Consider the following 13,279-nt stretch of genomic DNA (forward strand, 5'->3'; position numbering starts at 1 on the left):
TTATTTTAAGCTATGAAATTTGGGGATTATTTGTTACTCAGCAATAGATAACTAATACAGAGTATGCTCCACTGCAGAGTATAGGGCCCTCAAGAGGCATTCAGTATTGCTAGTTGGTTAGTTAATGAGCAAGTTTTATTGATTTTGCAAAGCACTTAGAATTCAATAAAAAAATATTTCAAGTAACTGAGTAAGTAATATAATCTCTGACCTCTAGAAGTGTTGAAGTGACCCTCCTAACATCTACACTTTTAAATACTAGAGGAACCAGAAATGCCTGCAATAGAAGGAATCTTATTAACTATAAAGGAGGGAGCTGCTGTATCAGATCTAGGCAACCAGCCCCGTCTCACTCCTGGACCCATTTGGTTGTGGTATTTAACCCAAGAAATTTTTCCTCAAAATTAAGCTGTAAATGGATTGTTCTTTGAATCTCATTGCAAATTCTTCATATTACAAAGAAATTTCAGAACCCAAATCTATCATGACTCTAGTATAAAACCTGATTAACAGTCATCATAAAAATAGAAACTAATAGCTCCTTCATGCTATGGCTCTTTTTATATATTCTAGTGCCATAGTTATTTTTTCCATTAAACCATTGACTATTAGATTTAAATTTAATTCCATTTATTTTGATGTACTGATTGATGTTTCTTGCTGTCATGTCTACCCAAAAGCAGTTGGACCCCATCATGACTTTATTTATTTAGTTTTTTTCTTTCCTAAGCAATATGGTTTTTTAACTTATAAATACTCACTTTTCTAGACTTTTTGAAGATATTTTATATTTTTAATTAAAATTCTAGAATAACATTGCTAAACAATAGTATTTAAAATATGTAATGCATATAAGATAGCTTTGAATATTTACAGACATACAGTACCTAAGAATATAATTTAAGACTGATGAATAAAACTGGGAAGGGAAAGTAAAAAAATGAGCTAAACTGTATGTTATTACAAATACTTATTGCAATAATTATTACAATGATTATTACAAATATTTATTACAATGATTAAGATGCTTATATTCTGAATCATAAAACATAGCCATTAAATTTAACAGAAATAATCCTACCTAAAGCTCTGTATATCTTCTGATGTTTTTTATAAGTCCATTGTAAAAAATATCATCTAAAATGAAAACTACCAATAAGCTCATCAAATCAGGTCAGATTTCCTTTCTATTGTCATGGTTTTGTCTAATGGGCTTTTTCTTTGAACAAGAAAAGCAACAGATATATAATGCCTCGTATGTCCAAGGTAACAAATGCCCTTAAAGCTATCTTTTTGTTTTTCTGCTTCCTTTTTTTACAGTTTTGAATTAGATGGCTCCAATGCTGGTATAAATTTTTTTAAAATGTATCCATCATGACTCAGACCTTTTCTGAATCAGGGCCTGTGGGCCAGCCATCAACAACATTTCCCTTTCCTAGAACATAAGAGGTCTGGCTTTTGCCAGAGAGGTCTGTCGGCCAGCCAACCAAAACCTACCAGTGCACACAGGAAGCAGGCCTATTATTTACATGTTTGGCTTTTTGTAACTCTGGCTATAAGATAAGAGTCATCCAGACAAAGAAGAACTTGGGTTGGTTGCTGGATTTATTACCCAGCTGCCCAAGAAATTCTCAGGATTCTTCATCTTTGGCCACGTGAACAGCAACCTCAGTTCACATTAACTGTCAGTTTTCAAAGAAGAGTGTAGCATAACTGTCCAGTTCTACCAATGTGCCCTTGACTATATGACACTCCTGAAAAAATGTTGGGTGTGTCCGAGATCTGTTAAACACACAACAAAACTCTTTGTCCAATGCATCTTGCAAATATTTTTGAACACTTCCAAAAACAAAGAATTGCTTCAATGTTCTTAGTTTGTTTCGAGCCCTTGCAAATGTTTGGATAAGCACAATGTATTCCTAGGGGCTACTGGTGTGATAAACACCCAATGGAGTTTATGTGAGTTATGTTTGATCATATCATCACATTTAACTTCATTTTCTTTTTCTACTCTGGAGGTAAAGACAATTCATTCTTTACATTTATAAAACGACTTAAGCTTTTGAATTGAGAATCTCTATGTAAGCATGCCATGTGTCCTTTCTGTTGCAAATACTGGCCTTATGTATATGTTTTAATACCTTTACTGTAATTCACCATGGTCAATGAGAAAAGCTTTTTAAAATCTTGCTTGAGTGAGAGTAACTACCTTTCATAGGGAGTGAATTTTGATCTGGATTTTAAAAATATGCAGGATTCTCCCAGCCAGGAAAGGAGGATGAAGACGTTGCCAGATGGGAAAATAACCCAAGTAAAGACCTGGAAGAACAAAGCTGTTTGGACAGCTAGGGAACCCCAATTTACAGGTGAAAGTACAGAAGTGGACAGGTGGTCAGGGATGAATTTTAAAAAGTAGGATCTAGGGGCTGGCCCCGTGGACGAGTGGTTAAGTTCACGTGCTCTGTTGCAGGAGGCCCAGTGTTTCGTTGGTTCGAATCCTGGGCTCGGACATGGCACTGCTCATCAAACCATGCTGAGGCAGCGTCCCATATGCCACAACTAGAAGGACCCACAACGAAGAATATACAACTATGTACCGGGTGGCTTTGGGGAGAAAAAGGAAAAAAATAAAATCTTCAAAAAAAAAAAAGTAGGAGTCTACATGCCATACAATGGATTTGGGCTTGATTCTGGGAGCTGGAGGGCAGTAGATGCTTTTAAGCAAGGCAGTGGCATGTTTCAGAAGGGAGGGGAGAGGAAAAATAATGGCCACAGAAAAGACCATTTAAATGGTTATTCAAACAATAATGGTGAAGGTATTTGGGGCATAAAAATATCTGAATTTATTTCATCTAATTTTCTTGAAACTTGTTTTCCTGACCAGCATTTTTTTTAAACCTTTATCATTCTGACTTTCCATTTGGCTCATGATCTTTAAACTTAAAATCGCTATGAACACCAATAGACCTTCCGATTTAATGCACCTGTCAATGCCACTTCTAAGCTTATATAACTGGGAATACTAACTGAATCATCAGGCTTTAATTTAGTATCTATTGAAAAGTGATTAAACTTTTCTTAAATAATAAAGTAATTTTCTACTTTTGCCCAATTCCTGATGCTATAAATTCTCCTTCATATTTATAAGAAATATAGTTATGTTATTTGAATTATGTCAAAGTAAAGAGGTTATTTCTTGGAAAGTACAATTCACTTGATTTGCAAAAGAAATTCTAGGGGAGGATTAGAATCTATCCGATGCCTAGGAGCCAAACCTTGTCAGTTGGCACATCTGGTTCTCTGTGTATCCTATCACCGCTGCCTGGCCTGCAACCTCTACAGGTGTCCCTCTTTCATCAGCAGAGTTCAAAGGGATAGTAATAATCACAGCAAAATGGGGAAACAGGCCAGAGAACTGAGCTGCCAATTTGAGGAACTACTCCAGTGGGCAGCTGGTTTTAATTGTGGTCAAAGTTAGGCTGGGCCACGACTTGGGCTGGCAACTAGATGTAGAGATTACCCGGAGTCAGGAAAGATAAGTTGCAAGGCAGGTAGTAGATCAGCTTCTGAGGCCTAGGCTCTAAGCCTGTAAGCCAGGGAGGACTACAGTCCAGTACCCTAGAGAGCTTCCTGAACAGGTCGGGTCTGGGAAGGATTTAATGCCTCACAATAATGATACTGAAACAGAGACAAGAAGGAAATGAGGGAGGAAAACCATGCTTTGGCTCCCTATGTCTTGTGTAGAGGGAATGACAAGTGCAGAGGCAGGAAGCAACAAGAGGCCAGTGTGGCAGGAGCATGGCGAACAAGGTATAGAGTGAGAGTAGCTGGAGTCAGGGGAGTGGCAGGAGCAGACAGAGTAGGGCTTTGAGGGTCAGAGAACAGGCTTCAGATTTTACCAGGTGCAGAAAGGAATGACATAAACTGACATGTTCTTTAAAATTCACACCAACTGCTGGATGGAAATAAATGCTAGGTGTCTAGAGTAGAAGCAGGGAGACCGGTTAGAGATTCTTACAGTAATTGAGGCAAGAGTTGGTGTCTTGAACCAGAATGGTAGCAATGGAGATACTGAGAATTCGACAGATTGAGGTATAACCAACAAAATTTGCTCATGAAGTGGATGTGGGATATGGAAAAGAAGCAAGGAAGACTTTGGAATTTTGCTTTGAGAAACTGCAAAGATGGAGTTTTCATTAACTCTATAACGACTTGTAGAGTCATTATAGACTCATGGAGACTTAGGGAGAAGACTACCGAAAGAGCTGATTTGAGTGTTTAGGGTAGGGGAATCAGGAATCTGGTTTGAGAAAAGTAAAGTTTAAGATGTCTATTCTAATCCAAGTGGAGATGTTAAGTGGGTAATTGAATATGTAAAAGTGAAGTTCAGGAGAAAAGTCTAGGCTGGAGTTATGAATTTTGGAGTCTATCCTGTATAGATATCATTTAAAGACATAAAATTGGATTAAGATCACTTAAGGAGTGAGTAGAATTAAAGAACAGTGGTGTTTCCAAGGACTGAGCTTTAAGAGATTGCAAAATTTAGGGACTGAGAAACGAAGACGAACCCACATGAGAAAGGAAAAGAATGACGAGCGAGGTGGGAGAGAGAGTGTTGTCCTAAAGTCCAGGTGATGAAAGTGCTTCAGAAAAAGACCAATTAACTGGGCCAAATTCTGAGGAGAGATCAAGTAATTTTAGGACTAAAAACTGACTGTTAGATTGAGCCACAAGAAGGTCACAAGTGGCCTTCACAAAAGTAGTTTCACTTGAATGGGGAAGAAAGACTTGTGAAGTGGGTTCAAGAGAGAATAGAAAGATAGCAGCTAGAGATGAGTATAGGCAATTCTTCCTTGAGTTTTTCTACAAACGGGGTATAATATGGACAGAAGAAGATGTAAAAACAGGCAGTTTGTTTGTCTGTTTAAGGTAAGAAATACTACCGTGTATGTGTATACTGATTTGGATGATCCAGTAGAGAGTGAAGATTTGATGACACAGAAGGGCAGCATTGCTGGAATAAATGGATGTGGGTATTTTCTGGGAGTAGCCAGAAACCTTACTGAAGACAGAGCAGTGCTAGAGTGATCAGCTACATCCGACTCTTCTCCCTCTCTGAATCCACCCTCATCCTAACCAGCAGTACTTAACTCCTAGACTACCAAACTCAACATTTTTGACAGCAAATTGCAATTACCTCTTCAATTTTTTTATCTATTATACACAGTCTCTCTCTTTGCTATTGCTGTTTGTTGTCTCTGTTAATATTATTAGAAATAAGTTTTAATTGATTTTAAGTACTAACATAAAACTTTCCTCCCCACAGCAAGATGTCCCTCATGCCAGCATCTTTTCCTTTACTCTGTCATCATCATCATGGTAAAATGTAAAGAAAAGAAACAATATATTCTGAGCACCGTGGGTGAGAAGATATTTAAAGTCTATTCTTGTTCTGTTGCAAGCAGAATTGAATATTTTGGAAGGATATTATTGATTGCTCCCAGAATCTCCAGGGAAGGTTGATGAAAGATTGAGAGAGAATGTTCAAAATCAATCTGCACAACAGATCTGTCTGTGGAAGACACCACTGTGCCCCCAATGTGCCCAGCACTGGTGTTGGACCTTGACCCAGGACCACTGCTAGTCCCAGCAATACTAGCTTCCTGAAGTTCCTACTGCCTCAGAGTGAATTCTTAACAAAGTCAGTGACCGGGGATATTCCACATCAGTGGCAAAAGAGGCTGGGAAAACAAGTGTCTAGTATTTTCAACTACTATTGTTGACAGTAAGTCCATTTCAGTCCATTTTAACTGACTTTACACCACGTTTCTGATTCCTACCATAGTGAGCTCCATCAGTCTTTTTTTAAAAATAAATCTCATTGACATCTATTATAGAAAATATGAGTAATGTATATATGGGTTTTTTTTAACTCCTTGATAAATTTTTGAATGTCTTAAATTTTAGATGTTTTTATGTCTACCTCATGTCTTTTTAAGAGGAGAATATTTTCCAGCTATGCCATGTTTGTGGAATACATTTTTAATCACCTACTATGTGCAAGGCATATACTGGTGATACAAAGACAACACACATTTCCTATCATCAAGGGAAAAAGAGTCCAGTGGGAGGTACAAGAATACACTTAGTGCTGTCAGTAAGTACGCCATAAGTAAGGTACGCTTAAGTGCTAGATGAGGAAGGATGGAAGTTAACATTTACTGAGTGGCTACTCTAAATCAGACATGGTATATATGTTATTTTGTTTATTACCATAGCAACTATATATATTAAACATTATGAAAGATTAAATGGCTTTAGCTTAATCATACAGGCATACACGATGGAGCTGGGTGCAAACCTAAGCCCACTTCCTTCTGGAATCCTGTAGGTAGGAAATCTGCCCGGCTCCCTATCCCTCATTCTCCTACTCCACGCAGGTCTCACTTGCCTCTAGCTGCCCCTTCATTCAAGCCCAGTATTTTAACAACATTTCAGGCCTTACAAGAGCTCTGTAAGAATCTCTGCCTTAGTAGATTAAATATAAAACCAATAACAATAGCTAAGAATATCCACTACTAATAATGATCTACAACTATTTAGACTCTGTGCTTCAGATTCTAGCCTCCTGCTGCACGCGCTCATAAGGTTAAGTACCTGACTGTCTTATTTTCCATCCCTGCTGGGTCTCTGACCCTTTTCATCCCAATCTCTCAGCCAGGCATTCTTATCCCTACAAGCTGCAATTCTAGACTCTGAATTTTTCATATTGTCCCTCCGCTTCCTGGCTGACCCTCTGAACATGATCTCTTGCCTTTCTGATTTACCATATCAGCCAGCCTCATTCCCACATGGCCAACCCCAAATCCTGACGACTCCTAACTTACCCGACACCCTCAGCATCCATGTCTTAGCAGGAGAGTTGATTTTAGGAAAAGATTTAAAGCTCTGGTTAATAGTCAGCAAATAAAAGTTAAAAGTAAAGATAAGATTTCCGGGATTACAGTTGAATTTAATAACACAGCTAGTAACTCTTGCTGTTCCTGTTTCCTATTCAAAGTTTTAAAAACTCACCAGGATAAATTCTATTCAGATGTCTCCAGCAGTTATGTCAGAGAATCCTCCTGATCTTATTTAGTCTAAATAGAAATTGTTGGATCTTAAAATAGTTAAACCTGGTAAGCACCTGAAGGTTAGTTCAGAGTCCAGCAGTTTTGGCAGATTAGCGGATCAGATTTAAGTGCCTTTCTTTCAGAGGTTGTGCCCACAGAGTTAATTCCAATTTTGCCAGTCTGGCCTCTTCCTTAAGCCTTGAGTTATGTAACGAACCAACTACTGCTCCTTTTGCCCGTAAGCCTCAAGATACGGCTATGAGGCATCAAATGAAGTGAAGATTTGCAAATTATCTGCGCTTTTGGATGTCAACTTCCAAGCTACATAATTCAAGACCTTGTGTTTTACTGGCTTTAGTTATTTTACCAAATCATCTGATTTAGCTGGCCACTTGGATCAAGTTAATTAAATAAATACTTTATCTGTTAAGGACCTATTCAGGGACACCAATCCTTACAACCATTCCTTGTTCTGAAAAATACTCGCTGCTGCTGCTGTTACTTCTGCTTATCTCCCAGGTACAATCAAGTTACTGTCACAGGAACAAGACCAGCAATTGAGTGCTTTGATCACTGAGTAGTTGGAATCCTTTCATTTGTCCAGGCTGAACTTGATGCTCCTATGAGGGCCCAGAAGATAAGAATAAAGAAATAGGACCTTTACGCCTTCCCAGATCTAAAAAAGTGCTCAGATCTTCCACTCTCCAGAATGCAGAGAGCCCCTACTCTGGCCTTGCACACCTCAGCTTTTGCCAAGGAAGGATGTTTTCATGATTCTCTTGTGCAACTCAGAATGTAGGATTCACATCAGAGACCCTTTGAGATTCTGACTTGGGCAAGCCCAACATGGGCCCTGGACCTTCAACTGCATTTGATTTAGGGAAGGAGAATATTCTGAAGTGAAAGGCACATGAGGCTCTTTGGGCTCTCATGTTCTAAAACACGTACTATAATTTAAATAATTCAAGTGCAAAATAGACTTCCATATTTTATTACCTGTGTGAGAATTTCTGTGAAACTTTATGACACTCTGGGACTTTTCGGTATTTCTCTCTGTCTTGGTGGAATTAGTGTTTGGGAGTTCTTTGCATATTCCTAGCTGAGCTTACTTTCAAACTGAGTATAATTTGCATATTTTGTCCTATAAACCAAGTAAGTTTTGATCAAATCTGAATTATATAAGCCATTTTTTTTCCTTTTGTATCATTTTACTCTCCAGAAAGATAATTTGCTTCATTTTTTAAAAAGAGTCACATTATGGATCCTGGGCGCAGACTTACACACCACTCGTCAAGCCACACTGTGGCAGCATCCCACATACAAAATAGAGGAAGACTGGCAGAGATGTTAGCTCACTGACAATCCTCAAGCTTCCTCAAGCAAAAAGAGGAAGATTGGCAACAGATGTTAGCTCAGGGCCAATCTCCCTTACCAAAAAAAAAAGTCACATTAATAAATAGTAAACATCACAGTAAAATTACCAATCTTTATTTTCTCTATTTTCGTCACTGCAGTATTAAATCTGCGTTGGCAATGATTAAACTCCTATATCTTAGGATGAGAACATAAACAGAATCAGGAGAGCAGTTGATGGAATTGAAAGCTTTTAGTATCAGATAAACTAGGACTGATTCCTGGTTTTACATCCTCCTGACTGTACAGTCTTTGAGACTGAGTCCCAGCTTTCTTGTCTGTAAAATGGCAATAGTATCATCTACTGTTATGAGCTGATTGTTTGTGTCTCCCCAAAATTTATATATGAAAATCCTATCACCTAAGGTGACACTATTAGGAGGCAGGGCCTTTGGGCAGTAACAGGTGGTGAGGATGGAGCTCTCATGATGGGATTAGCGCTCTTATAAACAGACACACATGAGAGAGCTTGCTTCCTTTCTCTCTCTGCTCTTCAGCATGTGAGGATACAATGAGGAGAGGGCCATCTATAAACCAGGAAGAGCGCCTTCACCAAGAACCCAACTACACTGGCTGCCTGGTCTTGGACTTCCAGCCTCCAGAGCTGTGAGAAATAAATGTTGGTTGTTTGAGCTGCCCAGTGTGTAATACATTTGTTACAGCAACCCGAGCTGTTACCAAATCAGGATTGGGTGTATACAACGTCTAGCACAATGCTTACCCGTAGGAAACTCAGCAGGTAGTCATAATGCTAATACTGCTGAAGCAGACTCTTAATTCACTTTAGTTCATCCCTCAAAAACTACTGAGCACTTAATAGGTCCTAAGTTTGTTACCTACTTGTGTGAGGTAGGATCCAGTTTTTGGTACAGATACAAAGTAAGCCACAATTTGTGCATCAAGGAGGTCGGTGTGTACGGGGAGAGACAGATACATAAATAATTATAATGCAATACCATACAGGTCCAAAGAGCTGTTTGTGCAAAGTGCTTTGCGTTGTAGAGGAAATGACTGACTGTGAGATGTGGAGGTCTGGAAAGGGTTCACAGAGCAGGCTACTTTTGGGCTTAGAGGGTCTGTAGAAGTTTTTTGAATAAATAGTATTACCTCATAGAGAGGGCCCTTCATGGGAAGCAAAGGGCACTGAATTGCTGCTCTTTCTCCAGCAACATGCGGCCCAAGATTTCCAGATCTCCTTTGCTCTGAAAACCCAGGGATGAGAATACTTCCTCACAAGACCCCACCTCCGGCTGCAGGCAAGACCAGCCACCCCATGACCTTCAATCACTGTGTCCTGTGACTTCAGAAACAAATTCCGTCATGTCTCCAACACCAGCTCTCCTGTATCACCATGAGGTGTCCAAGTTTCCCACATCACCCAGTTTCACGCAGGTATTCATCACCACCCTGCTCTCAGCCTCCGCTAATCTGACCACATCTCCCACACTCTTGGTCACCCAAGCCCTTCTACCCAAACTTGCTTCTGTCATCAGAAAACTCCTCTCGTTTTTAACCTCTTCAATGAACATTTCCTTCAGATTTTTGCTGAAATTTAACTTGGCTCCTGAAAACACTGCTTTCTCTGGAGCCCTTCAAGGGAAGGATTTACTTTTATTTTTTCTCGTCACACTCTAAATGCTATGCATCCCTGGAGCTTGAGTACTGTCCTCTCTGCTCGCTCTTCCTACTTCCAAACTGTCATTCTTCTTCCCTTCTTCAAAACTCACACATCTTTTGAAACATGCATTCTCGTACTTTGCCACCTTATATCCTTCCTTCTTGGGCCATGCATGGATCTCTGAGTCACTGCTCTTCACTCATGAACACCTCTCCTGTCATCATGGTTACCTACTTCAAAATCCAACCAGATGATCCAACTGACACCTTAACCTCTAAATTCTTTTGTTTTTTTAGCTCCAGTAATCTTTTCTTCCAGCCCTTCTCCATGGCCCACTCACACCTCATATCTAGACCTCGTCATATCACCCAAAACTGTACTATCTCTGCATGTCAGTTTCAAACATCTCATTCTGACTATCACCCGCTATTCTTCCAATCTACTCACTCTAGTACTCCACTCATGCAATTCACCAATTCATCAAGACCACCAGTCCCGTGACTCTGTAATTTATCTTTACTCATCATAAACCCATGTCTTTACGTATCACACTATCCAGCTTGTTTTTCACGATTCTGCCCTATAACTACTTCCCAACAAATATCCTTAACTCCCTTTTTCCTTTCCCCCGAAACCATTCTTTCCTGGCAAAACCTAAACTCTGGTTAAATCTAACTCTCTGTTAATCCGTTTCTGCATTCAAATGGCTGAATACTCCTAGAGAATACTACATTATTATGCTTATTGGAGTCACCCAGGAACAACATCTTGCCAAAGACAATGGCTAATTCAATGTTTTCATCTGTCACTTCCTCCTCTGAAATATTTTTTCTCCAGGTATGTTACTCATTATTGTGTGTTACAGTCTTAAGAGTGTTTATGCTTAAAACTATCATAAGTGCCTATTTACATAGGATTCCCTACAGGTAATATTCCATGGGTCAGTGGCATGACCTCTCACCACCTCTTTTTCAGCTCTTCAGAGAATATCAAAAATATGGGATTTTCTCACCACTAGCTGGACCAAGAAATTCAATTGCCAGAAATTGCTATAAAACACATATTTAATACATCAGGCATTTGTTTTCTATTGTGTTTTGCTTTGTTTTACCAGTTAAAGCCATGAAGAACCTATGGCAAGAACAGCCTTTAAATAGCTAGTCCTCTAACAATGTAGTCTACTAAGATTTTCCTTTGCCCTTGTCCCCCGTACAAGACTTTAGACCATGTGCAATTTCCCAACTTCTAATTATCAGATATTTTTAATGAGATTTAATTCCTATTATAGATGTTATTAAAGACACTGACCTCAGTTCTCCCAAAACTCATAAAGGATAGAGCCTCACCTGGGACATTGCATTGTTCTAGATCTTGAACTCAATAAGCTCCTAATCTTGAGTCTTTATAGATTTATCTGCTTTAGGAAAGATGCTTTGTATCCCCCACAGCCTTCATTGAATGTTGTTTGTTTTTTAGGGGAGTGGGGCAACGGTCTACGAGGGAAGGCTCTGTTTCTTTATGTGTAAAATAAGAAGAAGAATAGGACAAATGACATGAGGTTTTTGGGATGTTTCAATGAGTTAATATACATAAATATCTTTGTAGAGTCCTGGCACATAGTGAAAATCCAATAAATGTCACTTTTATAATTATTATTACTACCTAGACCAGTGTCTCAACCTCTGGCTTCACATTGCCAAGTGCGTGCCAATCCCACCAGGGAAGAATACCCAATCTTTTTTGTTTAGTTCTCCTTGCTCTTTTGTCATCTTTTCTTTTCTTCTCTCCAGAGGATCTCTTCCAGTCTTCTACTGGCTTCTGTTCCCAGGAGGTATTCTAAGGGCCTCTCCCAACTGTTGATTCCAAAATTTCACTTCAATTGCATTATATTCCAATTTCATTAAGACTCTCTGGGAGATGTATCAAATAACAATTGTAAAATAACCACCCTAATGATACAATTGTTTAGAAGTAAAGATTCTAACAAACATTAAAGACAATTTTAATTACAACATGGGTCAGTCGTATGAGATCCATAGGGTCGGTGTGTCTATTTTCCCTTTCAAAGTTTACCGGAAGCCCTTAATGAAACGTCCATCAGTGCTACAGCACCAGGTTCTGAACAGGGTTCGCACATCTCAAGCCCTCTAGTGGTCAGCACCATGTTGCTCATTCCCTAAGACTGACAGCATTCTTCAAAGATAAAAAATTACTGTAACTGACAAAACTATTTCCACCAAAGGATGACACATAGGTCATTCTCCAAGTCCCCTAAACAACATACCACTGTTGAAGCTGAATAATTCACTACATCAAAAAAAGTTGTTGAATAGCAATGTTAATTAATTCTTAAAATCATCTTTGTTAGTAATCTAAAGAAATCAAGAAACTAAGGTAAATTATCAATACTTCCTCCCTTGGAGGTGGGTCAAATATTTTTGTAATACAATAAATTTATTTTTTTATTATGGTATATGATATAGGCTTCAGGACCAGATATGACCATCTGCTATTTATATGTGTGGCTTAGAGGAGCTAATAAATATTTCTATGTATCAGTTTCTAATAGCTTTTTAACAAATCCAGATCATAATATTTACCTTTAGGAATCATGAAAAGGAAACAAGAACAAAACACAAATCTTGACTAGTATACTGCATGGAACAGAATAGTGCTCATCAAATCCCTAAAATAACTATGGTGGTGGTACTTTTGAGTAATAAAGGAAAATTAAGATATTTCTCTAATTTCTTATAGAAACCATACTTTTATTGAAATTACCTGATTAAATCTACACCCAAGTGCATTTTATCTGTACCTAAAAAATAATTATTCCAACTTTTTAGGAGCTGGCCCAGTAGTACAGCAGTTAAGTTCACATGTTCCACTTCAGTGGTCTGGGGTTCACTGGTTCGGATCCCAGATGCGGACATGGCACCGCTTGTCAAGCCATGCTGTGGTAGGCGTCCCACATGTAAAGCAGAGGAAGATGAGCATGGATGTCAGCTCGGGGCCAGTTTTCCTCAGCAAAAAGAGGAGGATTGGTGGCAGATGTTAGCTCAGGGCTAATCTTCCTCAAAAAACAAAAGGAAAACAAAACCAGCTTTTTAAGTTATAGAATATGACTTAGTGAGAT

General features: G+C 38.8%; 1 protein-coding gene across 5 annotated transcripts in view; it reads right to left on the minus strand.

Moving 5' to 3' along the window:
• Positions 1-13,279, minus strand: part of LOC138923098 (uncharacterized) — a 45,612-nt gene that overhangs the window by 16,411 nt on the left and 15,922 nt on the right. The window contains exon 4 of one of the 5 annotated variants that reach the window (XM_070259751.1): positions 11,190-13,213. The exons of 3 other annotated variants lie outside the window; for them this stretch is intronic. In XM_070259751.1, coding sequence (XP_070115852.1) covers positions 13,209-13,213 — 5 coding nt within the window. In that variant the 3' untranslated portion in view covers positions 11,190-13,208. Of the gene's footprint in view, positions 1-11,189; positions 13,218-13,279 lie in introns of those variants that run through there. One more of the 5 variants, XM_070259749.1, reaches the window with a different exon arrangement.

This window comes from Equus caballus, chromosome 2, assembly GCF_041296265.1.
Source record: "Equus caballus isolate H_3958 breed thoroughbred chromosome 2, TB-T2T, whole genome shotgun sequence".
NCBI lineage: Eukaryota > Metazoa > Chordata > Mammalia > Perissodactyla > Equidae > Equus > Equus caballus.